The 17,877-nt window shown below is 37.3% G+C and overlaps 1 protein-coding gene across 3 annotated transcripts in view; it reads right to left on the bottom strand.

Annotated features, from left to right (window-relative positions):
- CUL2 (cullin 2) overlaps window positions 1–17,877 on the bottom strand; it is a 51,791-nt gene that overhangs the window by 17,171 nt on the left and 16,743 nt on the right. For 2 of the 3 annotated variants that reach the window (XM_069859343.1, XM_069859342.1), the window contains exons 6-16: window positions 15,811–15,893; window positions 12,998–13,084; window positions 9,914–10,010; window positions 9,716–9,826; window positions 8,313–8,475; window positions 7,050–7,174; window positions 5,362–5,469; window positions 3,150–3,209; window positions 2,612–2,740; window positions 2,421–2,507; window positions 1,770–1,922 (exon numbers count right to left, since the gene is read on the bottom strand). In XM_069859343.1, the coding sequence (XP_069715444.1) occupies window positions 1,770–1,922; window positions 2,421–2,507; window positions 2,612–2,740; window positions 3,150–3,209; window positions 5,362–5,469; window positions 7,050–7,174; window positions 8,313–8,475; window positions 9,716–9,826; window positions 9,914–10,010; window positions 12,998–13,084; window positions 15,811–15,893 (1,203 nt within the window). The remainder of the gene's footprint in view (window positions 1–1,769; window positions 1,923–2,420; window positions 2,508–2,611; window positions 2,741–3,149; window positions 3,210–5,361; window positions 5,470–7,049; window positions 7,175–8,312; window positions 8,476–9,715; window positions 9,827–9,913; window positions 10,011–12,997; window positions 13,085–15,810; window positions 15,894–17,877) is intronic. The other variant, XM_069859344.1, reaches the window with a different exon arrangement.

Here is a 17,877-nt window from a genome sequence, read left to right as displayed (position 1 = left end):
TCTGTTCTGCTCCCTTGTCCTCGAGGACCATGTCCCAGGGGGTTCTACCAAGTAACTCCTTGAAGAGCTCTAAGTCTGCTTTCCTAAATTTAGGGTCCTGACTATACGCCTCACCTGTCCCATATCCCTCTGGACCTTGAACCCCACCAGTGCGTTATCACTGCAGCCCAGGCTGCCTCCGATCCTAATGTCACTGATGAGTTTGCTTGTATTAGTGACTACTAGGTCCAGTATTGCATACCCTCAGGTGGGGATCTCTTATCAGCTGGACTAAGAAATTATCTTGAATGCACTCCAGGAGCCTCCTGGACTGCCTACAGCTTGCCGTGCTATTTTTCCAGCATATGTTGGGGTGGTTGAAGTCCCCAAGTAAGATGAGAGCTTGCAAGTGTGAGGCCTCCTGTAGCTGGAGGAAGAAGACTTCATTACTTGGCTCTCCGTGATCGGGTGGCCTGTAGTATACACCAACCACAGGGTTCCCATTGGTTCCTGTCTTTTATTATGACCCACAAACTTTCAACTGATTCGTGGCTACTCTTCAACAACAGCTCTTCACATTCTATCCCTTTCCTGACATAGGCAGCAACGCCTCCACCTCTTCTTCACAGTCTGTCCCTTCTGAACAGCTTGTAGCCATCAATAGCCAAACTCCAGTCATGAGATTCATCCCACCAAACTTCCGTGACAGCAACTATAACCCAGCTTCCAGCTCCTCTTGCTTGTTACCCAAGCTTCGTGCGTTTGTATAGAGGCACTTCAGCTGAGCTGCTGGTTGCATCGCCTTCTTAGTGGACCCTTTATTACCTATAAGGTGTTTTGGAGAAGTTCCCTCCCTGACATCTACTACCTCATGAACCTCCCACTCATCTCCACAGGACTTCAGCCACATTGCGACATCCCCAGCATGCCCCTGAAGAGTAGGTAGAGGGCCCATACCAGCACCGCATCCCTCCAGCCATTGTCTGTCCTCCCATTGTCATAGGCAAGCCTTATCCACCTCCCACTTGACATTTAGTTTAAAGCCCTATCTATGAGCCCTGCAAGCTCCTGGGCAAAGACCCTCCTCCTCCTTTGAGAAAGGTGGTTCCCATCTGATACTTGTAGTCCTAGTGCCATGCAGGCCGTCTCATGTCAAAAAACCCAAAGTTGTTGCACTGACACCAGCCATGGAGCCATGTATGGCTGACTGGACCCACCTGAGCCTTACAATATCACCACCCGTAACTGTAATGCGGAAAGAAAAAAATCACTTGGGCCCCAGATTCCCTCACTAGTCATCCCAAGGCCCTAAAATCTCTTTTAATCCCCCCTTGGACTACATACTGCGGCTTCATTCCTTCCCACATGGAGCAGTAGCAATGGGTAGTAGTCTGTAGGCCTCACCAGGTTGGGAAGTTTCCTGGCAATATCCCTTTACCTGGGCACCTGGGAGGCAGCAGACTTCCCTGTGAGTGGGGTCTGCTCAATATAGCGGACCCTCTGTCCCCCTCAGTAGAGGGCCTCCGACAACTATGACTCTTCTTTCCATTCTCATGGTAGTTGTGATAATACAGCGTGTGTGCCGTTGCAGTCACAGCCCTTGTTCTTATGTAAGTGCATCATCCTCCACTTTTTCCTCCAGTCCATCCTCCATATTAAGAGCTTCAATGCTCACAAAGTGTCAGTTTCCATATGTGAAGTATTTGTAGTTAGAAAAAAATTGTTCACTTGTTATCAAAACATAAAAATCAAGTACAAATAACTCAATAGTAAGAAATATGTATTAGTACCTGTAGAACATATATCTGAAAACTAATTCCCAAATCTATAATAGTGTCTTGGTTTTTGATGAAGTTGTTGAATTTATTGTTGAGATCAGCACTAACACTCATGTCTGTATACATTCGATGGAGCTTGCTGGTAAATTCATATCCACAGGCTTGCTGTGAAGAAATATTGTAACAGGTTTCACAGTGAAAACATTTCTACTTAAATAAATTATGCATATTCACTACTAAAATATGAAAATCTAGCCAGCAGAAGTGCTGTTACATTTACAGAGAACACTAACTACAACAGAAAACAAACATTATAGACAAAAATAATGATTTATCTTAGTTTCATTTTCTATACATTGATTTATATGAACAGTTTTATTTTATAAAATTGAAAGATAGAGGTAGTTTATCAAAGTCCTTGGTTCTTTTATAATGTTTTGAACACACTGAACAAAACTACCCAAAATCTCACAAAAATCTCAAATGCCTAAGTGATATTTGCCCATATATCTTTCAAAGACTACAAAAAAACAGTTTTTCCTTTCAGCTACCGGAAACAGGTTCTACTGATTGCCAAGTTATCTCTGGCACCCTCTGCTGCTCCCTCTTAACACTACATACTGCTACATTCAATTATTCTGCATTAGAAGAATATCACATTACCTTTAGTTTATTAATCATGGCTTCTTCAGAATCCATAGACATAGACAAACCATGAATTAATCTCTTTGCCAACATTCTGGCATAGAACTGTGTTAAAAAAAACAGATATGGGTATTTTTAAAAGCGTAACCACATTCTTCAAATATACTTTTAATGTAACATTTTAACATTTATTGAATATCAAAAGTTACCTTTTGGAATACATCTTTGTCATCAATGTATTTGAAAACAGTAATAAAACTTGTAAGTTTGTCTTCTACTTCATTCTCTGTCATTCCTTTTGCTGATTTCTTCAGTAAGTTGTCACAGTACTTGGCCAGCTCAAGTTAAAAAAAGAAAAAACAAACCCAAACCTACTTGTCAAGCTTGAGAACAAGTGTACATCAAGGTAGTCAAAACTTCTACACAAAAGTTAAAGCATAAAATATGTCACAACCCGTAGTCTCATCTTTTGTTACAAGGGCTGTATTCATAGGTAAAGAATACATACTACATCCACAGAAAATACAAATTCCATTTCAAAAGTTGCAACTACACTAATTTTGCACGACAACAAAATGTGTGTGCAGGTTAAGTTATTTACTACTACTGAAATATACACGTGATGCTGACTCAGTATGAGAAACGGATATTCATGTGATGGACCCTATGACAATTGATTTGATAGTTATCAAAACAAAAAAAAAAAGATATTTTTACTTTCTACAATAAGATCTATATATCACTTACCAACTCAGGTGCTTTGCAGATCGACTTGGGCTCCCTATAGTTTACTACTGATGTTAAAGCCTACATCAGAATATAGAGCAAAGAAAAAACATAAATTACTTAAAACTGTTTCTTTCATGAAATTGGAAGTAATCAACAAAACGTTCAGGGCAAAGATCATCTGAGAACCTACAAAACTGAACTACACAAAAGAGGATCAAAAAAAGAAACAGTGAATGAAACTGTTCAAATTACTGCTGTGTGAGAATCTGTGTTGAACATTTTTAAGTTGGGATTTAAGTAAAAGTGGAAAGAGTAGAAGAACAGAAGTTAATTGGAGAAAGAAGGAGAACAAGTGAATTTCTGACTACAAACTTAAAGAATTTGGTATACAGCCATACGTATGATCCAAAAGTATGGATGGAAAGAAATCGAGGAATAATTGCAGATAAAAGAGATTTGAGCAGTAGCCCATTAACAGCAGCTTACATCAACAGCATGTATCTTGAGCTGAAAGACATACAGGGTATGCTCACAACAGTAAGAAAGGACAGATCTTTTGGTTGTTGTATTTTTCTGATACACTGAAGAGGAAAAAAAAATATTGTTCAAAGTGGAAATCCAAAGCAGAACAGTACAAAGAATATGGTAGCTGAAGAAAATCTGAGTATGAGGCAAAAGAAAAGGAAGGACATAATGACAGCTTAGAATTGGAAGTAGTAAACAAAGATACCGGAACTATCAAGACAAGACATATCACATTTAAACTAACTTTTTTAACTAATAAGGAATCAAAAATATTGTATGACCAAAGTCCCTAGGAATTACAGTTCCTTCTACAGAAGGAAAATATATTATTGTCATTAGTACAAAGAACTGACAAGTAATTCCTGTACAATGCCTCGACATTCCGATACTTGCTAACAGCTCCCTAGAATCTCTGTGAGAAAGGAATGCACAACTTGACGAGGAATATGAAACTCTTTGAAGCTTAAAGCAGTCTCTTTTAATAATACTGGAACCAACAACAGTAGTTTTGATCTCCATCAAGAAAAAATGACGGCACATCAAGCTTTTAGAATTTTATTGCAATAGAGCTCACTGAAGTTAAGAATTGATGTATTTAAGAAAAAAGTACATTTCCTATGTGCCAGCAATTGTAGTTGCCAAACTCTTATTACTCCACCATCTGGTACATGACATTAATGGCAATGGAGACAGAAACATATTAAGGTTCTGAAGTGCTTGTTTTAAAATACTAAATGATTACTTTCTCAATATCACAAATACAGATGTATAGCTGCTATGACATTATCACTGCTATTTTCATCACTGTGCCATTTCCAGACTAACCTTGGCTGAAAACTATCAAAGCTTTGACTATGACCCTTACTACAAAGTGCAACTACTGTAAACACTACAAAAAAGCAATGAAATGTATCTGTGCATCCTGTGACAGGAAGTTACAGTAGGAAAGCAGAAAGTGCATTCTCTAGGAAAAAGATAAAAGGATATATGGGAAATTAACAAAAAGATTAGATAAAACGTACTTTGAGGAGGAACCACTCAGTCCCTCAAAAGCCCATGCTTGTTTTTCAGAAATTAGTGATAATAATAGTATTAATTATTACAGATAGAACTGTTATCTTACATACCTTCATGGTTATACTTTTCAAACACAAAGAGTAGCAAGCCTCTTTCCCTAAACAGGCTTATTTAACTTCAAGTGCACAACTTCCCTGGAAAGAGTTAGCTATTGTGACAGTGATTGAACTAGTGTAACTTTCCAGATACATTTTGTCGTTAACTTGGAAAAATTCTAAACAAAGCTTCTATGTAAGCAATGCTATCAACACTCAGAATTCAAACATTATGGCAGCAAACAAATGCAAGTTCAAATGCATGAAACAGTTACCAAACTTCTGCAAATCACAACCTGTCTATGTATTATCTTACTTAAATTTACGTTAAATGGGTCAGCTCCATTGTTCTGTTTTGAATTATGATGACAAGAAAGTTCTTTCTTTCCATGGGAAAAAAAAAAATATTAGAGTGGTTTCCTTTGTCCACATCTTTTCCCCTAATACTGGACTGTCTTTGGTCTGTTACATTTCTAAACTAGGAAAACTGTCTAAGAACTCTATCTTTAAAAATGTGTTGATGTGGTGAGTCTGAAACAGGGTCCCATATTTTGTTTTCTAGTGCTTTTTTTCATTATGTAAGTAAGAATTACCTTGTCAAGAGCACTCATAAAGTGTTGATCGCCATTCAAAACAGTGTTGATGAGTTGAACAAATTTACTATGTACTTCCAAAACTGATTCCACAAACTGAGTTGGCATCTAAAAAAGGAAGATAAAACAGAAAGCAAGTTATTGCGTAAAGTACTATTATCTACACACAAACATATTTACGTGAGTTGTACATTTTTTCCTAATTATCCTTTTTGATGGAAGTCAAAATCATAGTGATTAAGTCTTTGAGAGGACTTATTCTGAACTGTTGTACTCTAATGCTACAATTCTTGAGCATGTTTTGCAAATAAAGTCTATTTACAGTCCCACAATCAAATAGATTTGAATCTATAACTGCTCTTGTGCTGTCTAATCTTTTCTATCATACCCTAAAATCCTTTATTAGTGCTTTCAAAAATCATTAATGTTAACACATAAATACAGCAATCAAGTCAAAGCTACTGAAATAAGTAAATTGCTGCTTCCTGTACACCCAGACTTGAGAGACAGCAAATCCAGATGAACCTTTTGCATTTTCCTATGTAGGACAGTTACCAACCAAATTTAGTGTGTTACATTGCAGCACAACACTTTGTATGGAAATAACTCATATCAATTAGAGGAGTCCCTATGCAGACATGCTGGCAGGCAGCAGAGCAAGAGTATGCAATGCACTAGCAGCATCACACAACTCCCCTAGTACATTCTCAGGCCACACATTAAAAACGCTTCCATGACAAAGTACTTAAACCACACAGTGGGGCAAGTATTCCATGTTTTGAGTTTATCTACATAAGGCTGTGAATTTTCATCATCCTCTGCATTCACTTCCCTGCGTAGACACTATTAGTTCAACAGAAAAAGGTCAATAAACTTACAAATAATTTGAAAGCAAACTATACTACTAAAGACTTTGGCCCATTTTCAGTATGCACATAGGAGTCACAGAAGAGTAAGCACTCCTGTGCAGGCAATAAAAAAATGAATTTACAACAGTTCGTATTAATGTATTATTATAGCCAGAAAACTGGATGGCTAAAGTCTACAGTAAGCACAGCTCTGGACATCAAGATGCGTACATGTATGAATATAAAGCCAAATGAAAGCCTGTTTGCTTGTTTCTAAACAGAAATGCAAGAGGAACAAGAATGGAATCGAATAATTTAAACACATATGAACTGAAAAAAATTTAACGCAATTTAGTAAAATAATTAAGCTAAGGAATTTTCAGAAATTACATAAAAATATGAGATTGCGAAGCTATCAGTGAAAAACACCACACTGAAATCAGGATAGAACGTCAGGTCTTTACAAATAACATGTAAGTAAATTAAATGGAATCATCCGTTCCTAACGTACCAGAACAGCAAAAGCCACTGACTTAAGAGAAATTCAGGAAAAAAATACATACATGGAACAAAGAACCTACTTGCCATGACAGCATTAAACGAGCAACAATGAGAAATAACTAGCTGTAGTTGTTTGTGGTTAGATCACAACAATCAACTCTCAGGATAGATATGTGTCGCACAACTAAGGGTGCTGATCAGAAGTTACAATTTATTCATTATGTTCCAAACCAATTTCATATAGACAAAATTAAACAGAATAGACTAAAAAGAAAAGGGTACACATTTCATCAGGAATGTTAATCAAATAGGTAATTTCAGCTGCCTGAGGGAACTCACATTTTCCTGAGAAAGATTGCTGGTTGCTCTAAGGCCCTCATCATGGATATGGTTTTGTAGTTCCTGAATCATATGAGGTAAACCACTTGACACAGCACGAAGTAGAGTATACATATTTGCCATGTCTGTAACAGAGATACATTTTTATAGAATATGCTTAGAAACACTAGAAATCAACACTTATTATAGTACTAAAATTTCACACAGAACTTAAAGACTGTAACAAGACCAACTGTATTGAAAAAAAAATTAACACACACTGGATCACTGACAAAAGAAAAAAAAGGAAACAGAGTAAGGCTAATATCTCTATTTACTGAGCAGTGCCATTGTGACTACCTCACTCTTCCGACACTGCTTATTTAGAAGAGACATCAAGAGGAGAGGTGGGCTAGTATGGAAAAGTATTGTGTCACTTCATTTTAGTACTTGGCCTCTCTAAATCTCCCTTAGCAGCAGCTGACTAAAATCAGTTTAGATATCTTCTTAATCTGACTTTTTGTTTTTCTCCAGTGGTGCCTTGAAATTTTTCTCTGGTTAGGAAAGCTGGAAATAAGCTGCAACTTCTTTTATTTTGCTCAGAAAAGGGGCCCAATCTCTGTTCAAATGTGCAAAACTCCCTAGAAATGGAGCTTGACTGTGAAAAATAATTTGTTTCACATTATTCTTGCATCTTCCATGCAAGAATGAGCATTCTTTCAAGAATAAGATGTTTCTAGTCATCAGGAAGCAACCTTTTTTTTTTTTACTCAGGCAGGGAACATACTATGAGAGCATCTGCTTCTGTAAAAAAGGATTTGGGAAAAGAGGTCACAAAAGATTCAGGACAATAAAAAGTGGCTATGAAAGGAAGCCTAAACATTTTATAATCCTGACCTGTCAAATGATGATGAAGAAATGTGTAAAGACATAGCCATTGGTTTACAAATGAAATCACAGGCATAAAATATGATCAATTCTACAGGACACAGGACTTCAGTGTGTTTTTAAGCCAACTAAGACAAGGAAAGAGAAAGAGTATTGGCTGAAAGAAGGGTTGTTAAAAGTAAAAGGAAGGTCTTGACTATACATTTGGAAGAATGAAAATTAATTACATAGTAAAAGAAAAACGCTGTTCAGGGTTTAATTGGGCTTTCTAGATAAGGAACACATCAGTTGAAAATGCCTAAAGAAATAAAAGTCATTGAATAAATACAGTAAATTGCAATGCTAAATGAATAAAACAAAAAGCACTTCATGCTTTTTGTGACCATTGAGACTTACCATTTCTTTTCTCTTGTCTGATAATATTGTGACATTCTGCATGTAGAAACTGCAAGTGATCAGCTACCATTCTCTGTTGGCATTCATGAATCACTTTTACATATGAGCTGGGATGTAAGTATTTCCGACACCGCATTTCTTCATCTTTTAATCTACCTAAAACCTACAGACAAGTTTTTAAACTGAGAGCTGATGAAATACTGACAACCATAAATACACAAGAGTACACATATGTATACATATGTAGAATGAGACACACAAATAAGTAACAAAGAACTTGCCTAGGATGCTGAAAAATCAAATTTGCTTTTTTGAATCAGGCTGTTGCTGAATTAATGTAACCTTCTGCTCTGAATACTGACTAGCCTCAGTCCTTGCCACATACCTAAAAGCACCCATCGATTCTCCAAATTTCTTCTTCCCTTCAACTTTGTGCTAGTCTTCCCCAGTATCTCCTACCAACTTCATATTCCTTCTGAGAGTTTTACCACAACACGTGATTTTATAATTATAAGAATCACTTTAATGTTCCAAATCCATCTGCTTGTAGGTAAACATCTGCTCAAAAGGTATAGGAGTACATCTGAGCTATTAGTAAAAACTCTCCTTATAACTTCAATGAAGGAAATAGGGATTATCATAAAATAAATCCTACAAATACTGACATAAAAGTACATACATCCAGTAAATACGAGGGAAGCCTAGGGACAGTAGCGCAGCTGCAGACTGCTAATGATAGGCAAAATGAATCTTCATCTCTTTTGGTTTAATTGAAGTCTCAGCCTGACCCTGAATTTCACCTCAGCTGTGCAACAATTAACATATGCTCCTTTTGGTTAAAAACAATCTCATAGCCTTCTCCTTAACTCTTCTATCTTGTTAGTGTGGACAGTATAGCACTGAGGAGTGATTCTCTTGGTCTTGTATTAAACATTGCTTTCTGAACCAAGACATAAGTATTACAAGTAATTTGACCACAACGTGACTTCATACACCTCAAAGCAAAACAAAATAAAATCTACCCCAGAGCATGTAATTTAACAATGTCCTGTTACTCTACCATATAGTCTCCTCTAACCACTGTATTGCTGAAACTCTCATCTTAGGCTACTACAAACAGAAGGAAAGTAAGAAAGTGAGGAAGCAGTACTGATCAACCCAATTCGTGGTTTTAGTTTTTCTCTTTTTTTTTTTTTATTACAACATATTTTGGAGCTGAAAGTCCATCCATAGGCAAGTTTTGTAGTTTATATTGAGATTAATCATGCCACCAAAAAGCCTAGTTTAAACTACATGAAACCATACAACAAAGAACAACTATAGGAATGGTACAGGGAAATACGGATCATCACTAAACTGATATCAGATTTACGTTATTGCATGTGTACAGAAGAATCTCTTACCTTCTCCATGTATTGTGAGCAATTTGACTCTTGCAATAAATTTGAAGCTTCTTGTTTATAATACTCCCCTGTTTCATTCAGAAAAGGACACTCAAAAATTTCCTGATAAAACTAAAAGGGAGAGGTTTTTTTAAAAGACAAATAATACACTAGATGAACATTCCAAATTAAAAACATAAATCAGAAATACATATCTACCTTTAGGGGGAATTTTTTCTTATACTGTTCAACATGAACAAAGGAGTTAATGACCCCATGGATTACTTTCTGGTTTGGGTCTTCTCCACAGCGATCACTGAAATAGGCAAAGCAAACATTCATGAGAACATGGATATCTAGCGTAACTCATCTGACAGCCAAATGAAATAAAATTGGATGAAAACTTTTTCCAGTAAATTCTTGTGCTTAAATTGGCAAAATCGAAGATTAATCTTAAAATAAAAAATGTACTCTTTTCTCTCCTATTTATTTAAATTGTTGAGATAGTAGTTTGTAAACTATCCAAAAGCATTTGCAGGTCATGATATTTCCAAGTATTTGCTAAGGATAAGTATTTCAAATTACATACTTTAAGCAAGTACTTTAAAAGTTACAGTAAGTTCCGTCACGCATTTGTAGCCTTTATTCAACAGGCTACCTTCACACTCCTGCCCCTGCCAACAAAAATAATTTTTGCCAGCATCACACCGAGCAGCATGCTATTTCCTTTTCTGAATATCTACTATTCAACATGCAGATGTCAAGGGGAACAAATAATATACTTGGTGCATTATCACAATTTTTAATCATGCTCTGGAAAAGGAAAACCTCATGTTTCCCAGTCAATTTCTTAGCTTCAAATGATTAAGTTCATGTGAAGAAAATATTATCTTTGGTCTCATTCAGCTGAAAACAGAAGTAGTTGAAACAAGCGTTGTGCATGCCTTTGCAAAGACTGGAAATAACAGACCAAACTCAGAGCAGCAGAGACTTTTTTAAAACATTAACTGTTCTAAAAAAGACTGCCTTTCACATATACTTTACAAAGAAGTAAAAAATATTCCTTAACTCCTAAGGTGTAAAATAGGACTAAAATATGATTTACAGAAGTATCTTTACACTTAAGCATCAGTAGTTGTAATTTCAAAAGTTTTCCTTCTTTTAAATATGTATGTATACACATATACACTTATACAGAACTTTTACTTTATCCAGACTGCACTGAAAAGACAAAATGAGTTCTGTTAGAAACTCATGTTGGCATAGGACAATCATTTACACAAGTGATTTTTTAAAATTTAAAAGGAAAACAAAAGAGCTAGAAAAAAATGCTTCAAACCCAAACATTACCACATACACATCTAGGCTGGGATAGAATAGGGGAGAAATAATTTTGCTAATTTCATTCATTGGTTTGGAATGGATAAAAACTCCAGAGGATATCCATGAGCTTGGGAGGTTTATCAGGACAGGCACACTATCAATCATCGTATCACACACACCAGACCATACTTATATGTTCAGAGCACTGTTAGTTGTATGTATTGCTTTTGAATTCTACTGTGTCCTAAGATCTGAAAACTTAAGCACATGATGGGTGGAAAGGACTAGCTCTCTAACAGACCATGAGCAGTCACTGTACAGCTCACCTAGCTAAGCCCCTTGTTACAAATAGACTGACTAATGCCTAACTGCTCCAGTAGGGATGGTCTCTCTTTTTTTTAACCTCAGGGAACAGGAAGGTTTCCTTCAGTTCTGGTAGCTGAATCAATGGTCAATGGAATAAACCTGGGTTTGTGTACATGTAATCACCCCCTGCATTCTTGCCAAGGGCCCTCTGCTGGGTCTGGTTATATGTTGGCAGAGGCAGCAGCATGTCACTGAAGGGAAGAAGCGTAGCACCAGAGCAGGACCTGAACCCAGCTCCACGCTGGAACACCTCAAGAGCATTTTAAGTTGCAGGATACACACAGCCCTGTGTACACAGCACCCTATCACAGAGTGCAGGAAGCTACATAACTAGAAGTTAAGCATATTACAAAGCAGGGGTCTGTCAAGATACAGTCCAGTCTGCCTCTAGCCTGTGGGGTTCTGGACCTGGAAAGATACCGACGACACAAACAGAAGGAGCATTACTCCAATTACAGATGGAGGCCCAGCTTCCCTCTGCTTGGTTAACAGGCCACTTCACAAACCTTAAGTCCACACAGATGGGGAAGGAGAAGGGACAGAAGCAAAGGTCAGGCCTAGGGCATTTGAAAGTCAAGAAAATCTGTAAGAGCACAGGAGGCAAGTGCTCCATGGAAAAGCTGCAAAGGAGGAGACAGGCTTTCAAAGAAGAGGGCAGATGGTGTGAAGACAGTGGGCAAAAAGGAACACAGCACAGATATGGTCTTGTCTGCTCTGGCAACATCTTCAGGCTTTTATTTACACTAACAGCTCCCAAGAATTTGCAATGCAAATGGCTAGTTTCAACAACATTTGACCGAAGTTTCAAGGATGGTTTTTACAAAAGCTGTAGTAGTGAGAGCATCCGCCAAACTGATGAGAGAAACTGGTGACCCCACTAGGGTGGAAGTCTATTAAGTGCGTATTTTCCTTCTTGGCAGTCATCAGCAAGTAATACGCATGTATACAGCTACAGAGCAGCTACCACACAGGTCGAAGAAGGACTGTCACAGGACATCTTGGGAGAGTAGAAGGGAATTGGTGGGGAATCTGGACAGAAAGATCAAGTGCTATAAACACAGTTTCCACTAATTTGGATGACAAGGAGTTTCTTTTTTCAAAAGAAATGGAGAAAGCTACAAAATACAAGCTCAAGGGAACTGCGCTGGCTTATATTAACTCTATCTTGTACCCAACCTTGGACCAAAGCCAACAGTGGACTTTTAGCATGTATTGTACAGTGTACTACTGTAGCCTCATACAATGTATTTAAAGTTTAAGGTACAATAATAAATGCTGTATTATTTAAAAGAAGATTCCATCATTCAAAGTAAGTGCTCTGCTGTGTCAGACCAATGGCCTATCCAGACCAAACAACTACAGAACTCACTGTGAACTAGAAGAGCCCAAACACTTTCGAAGAAGTTAACAACTTTCAATAGCCTTCCCTTCAAACAAATGGTATAAATAATTTATCAGTTTATCTAGGAACAGGTACAGTTAGAAAGTGTTAGTTATCTTTAGCAGAGAAGCCTCTCCTGGTTAGTCTGTACTAATCACACTGTCATTTGAGATAGCACCTGAATAAATTCCAAATAACTTCTGTTTAAGAATTTCATAGATTAATTTTCTCACAATTTGAGATCTTGTCGGCATCCTGTTGTGTTGAAACAAAAATGCGTAAGTTGAGATTCAGCTTGCCTTGTAGGAGGAGTGCTTGGGCTAGAGGGAGGGGGAAGAAAGTGTGTTATATTCAGAACTCTATATTGAGAGGAGTGCAGTCAGACAAAACAGGCTTAAGAGATTTAATAATTCTCTGCAGTTCAAGGGGGCTAATCCTGCTCCCTTCTGCTCAGTCACAGGTCTCTGTATCGCTCTTGCATTGCTTTGGCACTCATCCAATTCTTTTCTGAACCAACTCATCAAGACTATCTGGAAAAATATTAGCCAAGATGGTTTTCTGTCATGTTAGCAATTGAACTGGTTCACTAAGGGACTAGATGAGCATCAAATTCAGCACAAGAAAGGTAGTAGAGCACAGCCTGCTTCTTTTTGGCATCAGCAAACTTAGATCAGTTTAGCCATCTTGTTCAGCTGAACCACAAGTCACTACTTGTATTTTTTTTATTTTCATGTATCAAAAATGTTTATTGTTAGGTTTAACGTATAGTGTAGCGCACATATTTATAACTTCCAACAAGTCAATGTGCTCAAGATATTAGTCAGAAGTCTTAAAATTCCAGTTAAATATATTGATAAAATAAAATCTGAAAGTAAAATTTATAACTCTGCTCCCCCTACCTTTTCCAGTACAGTAATAAACATACTTCTAAACACAACTAGATGACTATAATGTTGGTTATCAATTCCACATATCATTGTATACTATGCAAAATCTTCTGGTTATAACAGTTTCAACTGTCCCATCTATTTAATTTTTTTGTAAAACATTTCAAGAAATTGAACTGTGCACACACATAAGTACTACATTTAAGAAGGCATCTAATCAAGACATTTCTAATTATATACATGTATTAGTAGTTTGATTAGAATTTTTAGGCAACGATCTTCCCATGCATATTTTTGCATCTCTGATAGATGTAACTTAATGATATCTATTTCTTCAAAGACCTGAATTGCTGAACCTGATGCTAAAAGACAGTTAACAGCTGTTTGCAAAGTCTTTAAAATTGCCTCTTACAAACTATGCTGATCACTGGAATCGTACCAAAGAACGGCAACAAGCCCGCAGTCATGTGCAAAGGCCATACTCGAAATACCCACAGCAAGCCCTACATTTCATGATACCATCAAGAATACCTATAACAACTTCTCCATTCTACAGTTCATTACATGATATGCAGATCGCAAAGTGGCTAGAACAAAAAGTAATACAAATTGTTAGATGTATATTTTGAGAAACAGTTGAATGTTCTTCTTTGAGATCACACCGAAGAAACCTTAATAATGTTGGGGAAAAAAAATCCAGACCCAACCATTACATGACCCAAGTTCTATTTAAAAATTTACATATAGTTTAATAACAAGAAACATCAACTTATTACAGCCTCAAGATCTAACAACCCGCTGAGGCCGTGACAGTCTTGATCTAAATGCCCTCGTGAAGTCTGCAGTCACCCTCAACGTAAATACATACCATTACTTTTAAGAGGCATCAGATGTCTGCTGAAAGAAGTTTTAACACAGATCACCACTCCCACCAGCCAATGAAATACACAGATTGTCTAAAATGAGTCTTCAATGTCACTGCACTTGATGTAACAGAGCAGAATTTTCTTCACCATGAATTATTTACTTAGTAAAAGTAAGTTGTTATAGTAAACTTATGGATAAAGCACTATTAGCACTGGTTACAAAAGGAAGCATAGTTCAACAACTAAAAGCAAACAAACGCTTCCTGGTTCCCAAAATATCATCTGAGAGGGACATCATGTCAGTTACTCAGCTGTCAAAAATCTAATTCAGGAAGGAAAAGTGAAATTATAATATTAAAATCAGGTTTTTAATGCCTTATAAATAAAGCTTTTTTCTGAACCTCAATCAGCCAAATCACCTCACACTCTCAGTTTACCTACAGTAGCCTAGTCACCTGAGTTAGGCACGTAATCACTTAAAAAAAAAAAAAAAGCCCAGTCATCAGGCAGCTCCAGAGCTAACCTAAACAGCAGTAAAAGCATAGAAAGTAAAGGAACTGAGATCTACACAATAGGTCTGTAGTATATTTCAAAATTTCTGTTTATTCATAAATAAATAAAAAGATCCTTTATGAGTTAATAGTGTAAACCTTTTAAATCAAAACTTTAAAAAGCCCCAAGCCCTGTCACTACAAGGGTCTCTGTTTAAAAGAAAATAGGTATTCAGAAATAAAACAGTAAATCCCCTTAAAGTGAAAAAAAAAAATTATTTCCATTTCATTCAAGTACATTAGCAAAGTCAGTCATCTGAACAACAGAAACCCAGAAGCTTGGTCTTCCTGGAAGATAAGCAAGAATCATTTTGGGTCCCATGCAAAGCAACATAGCTTTTCTGGCTTCGGCAAATCTCTGCATAAGACCTGGTCCTTAAGTTTACTGACAGCACAGAAGCCATAAGCAGTCGGCATCCAGTGAAGAAAAAGGCAAAAGGCAACCTATGGGACCTGAAGATTACTTTAGCTACTCCCCAATCCCATTGACAATAAGGGTTGCCTAAAAGCTGACTGTAGTCTGAGAGTAGTGATTTAACTATTTTCTCTTCAAAGGCTTTTTACTCATACAAGCCACAAATATATAGCTACAATGGAAAAAAAACCCGATAGAACATCATCAGGTAAGAAGCTACCTTCAAAATATCCAGAAGAGAATCTGGTCAAAGTCCCCAGACTTTTGAAAGTAAAAAAGTGCAATATCCCCACATTGTGTAAAAGCAACAAATAATCAAGCACTCACTTTTTTATTTCTCGGAGGAGCATCCGAATAAGGATGGCCTGCAGTGGCTCAATCATTAATTTTCTCCACATATCAAGAGCTAGCTGTCAGGAAACAACACAAGTTTTCATCAATAAAAAAATACAAAAAACCCTCAACCTCTAAAACAATACCAAAGTCTATGCTATTCCCCATGCAGGATTTTGAAAAGTAAATTGTTAGATACCTTCTTCCTCCTTTTTCAATTCCTTCATTTGCATGTGCCCCCTCCCCCTCAATTTGTCAATATATTAATACTTTAGTGTTTTTCTTGTAGGACATCTGACTACATTTGAATGAAGATCACACTGATCTGTATGCTAGCAGTGTCAGATACAGAATTTCTAGTCAGGTAGAGGCTGAGCACATGCTTCCCAGTCTGCATTCTTCCTACATATCTAATAGGATCGTTTTATTCCTCGGTTCCACTCTATCAAGGATTCTCAAATGCATGTAAAGACCCTAAGCAAGTTGGTAATAACCGCACATTTTGAGTGCACATTTAAACAAAACACCTGCACAATAATAGGCAAGTAACATACCTTTCTACCCAAAGTGTTTGAACATGTGCAGACATCAGTATTACTAAAAATAGCCACCAAAATAGCCTCAGCTGGCAAAAGGGCACCTCTCTAGATCAGTTTGTCAGAGGTCACAGTAAAAAATACAAAACTCTCATTTCCAGCACACAGAGATTCTGCAAGGTATGCTGCACACTGCTTAAACCAAGTCACTAGCCAGCTAATGTTTCACTTAAACAGCATTCAAATAATGTTCATATTAGGGATAGGTCAACCTATTCCTCTTTTATCACTAGAGGGATCAGTCAAACACACTCAAATATCTCACACTCTTGCAGGTGAAGTAATTGCTCCCAACACGTATTGTTTTTAAAAACACAACTGCAATTGTTCAAAGGAGTTTTCAAATACAAGTCAAAATCAGATTTAAAGCTCAAAGGGAATGTCATCCCTGATATGTGGGGAATACCATTCCCACATCTGAGACCTCTAGAAACATCTATCAGCGAGTAGTAGACTGGGAAAAATTAAACTACCAAAATCAGTGAGAAGAGAGGAAATATTGCCGCTAAGAAAGCTGTAACAGCTAACAAGTAACAGGTCCTTAGTTGTAAAAATTAAAATACTGATTAGGTATGTCTTAAGTGAAAGCCGCCATCTAGCTCTCAACTAGATCTCCAATCTGTTCCATTTTGTGAAATAAATCATCTTGCGCTGTCGCAGCTATCCATCGTCCATGCTGTAACATAGGATACAGAAGTCTGCGAAGCAAAGCTGACCCAGCTGCAACAAAAGCAGGCTCAAAGAAGAGGTAAAGGTTTGCTTTGATTTTCACTGCCTTGCCTTGTAGAGCAGTAGAACAGGTAGAGGAAAACAGTTTCCCTAAGACATCAATAAAAAAAAAAAGGGACTGACATTTTTTGTAACTATGAGGCAAAGGGGAGGACCTCAAGCAACTCTATCCTGCAAAATGATCTCTGAAACACTGTCTCCAGCATGGCCCCACTCACATACCAATCTGAAACAGCCTCAAGTTGCTGCTGAAATTTTTTTGTCAAGTGAACTACAGACAGGTCAACCCAGCAACTTGATGCATTCATTCAAGAGACTCTCTTCTCCTTCGAGAGAGGGACTGATCTTCTCCACTTAAATTTACAAAATATAACATGGCAGTTTCTCCCATTTTCCAGAATCCGTTGCTCCATGATGGGGAAAAAACAGAAAGCACACCTTAACTATCTAGCTCAGGGGTTCCACAGAGTCACTGAAAACTCAGACAAGTCTGAAACTGGAGATAGGAACTCAACCCAGAAAAGCAGCATCCTTTACCATGGATTCATAACCCATGGACAGAAAAAAAATAATCTCTTGCAAGCACTGACAGACTACTTTCATCAACTGATCTCATCCTGTATTTTTCCTAGTACAATTACTCAATGTCTGGCATGCTTATTGGGATGATAAACTGTTTGAAGCCATGCCTATACACATCACATATGCATCTCTGGTCTCATACGTACCTATTGTT

This window comes from Phaenicophaeus curvirostris, chromosome 6 (genome assembly GCF_032191515.1).
Source record: "Phaenicophaeus curvirostris isolate KB17595 chromosome 6, BPBGC_Pcur_1.0, whole genome shotgun sequence".
Lineage (NCBI taxonomy): Eukaryota > Metazoa > Chordata > Aves > Cuculiformes > Cuculidae > Phaenicophaeus > Phaenicophaeus curvirostris.
Note: the sequence above shows the minus strand (reverse complement) of the source record. Positions and strands in the feature narration are given on the sequence as shown.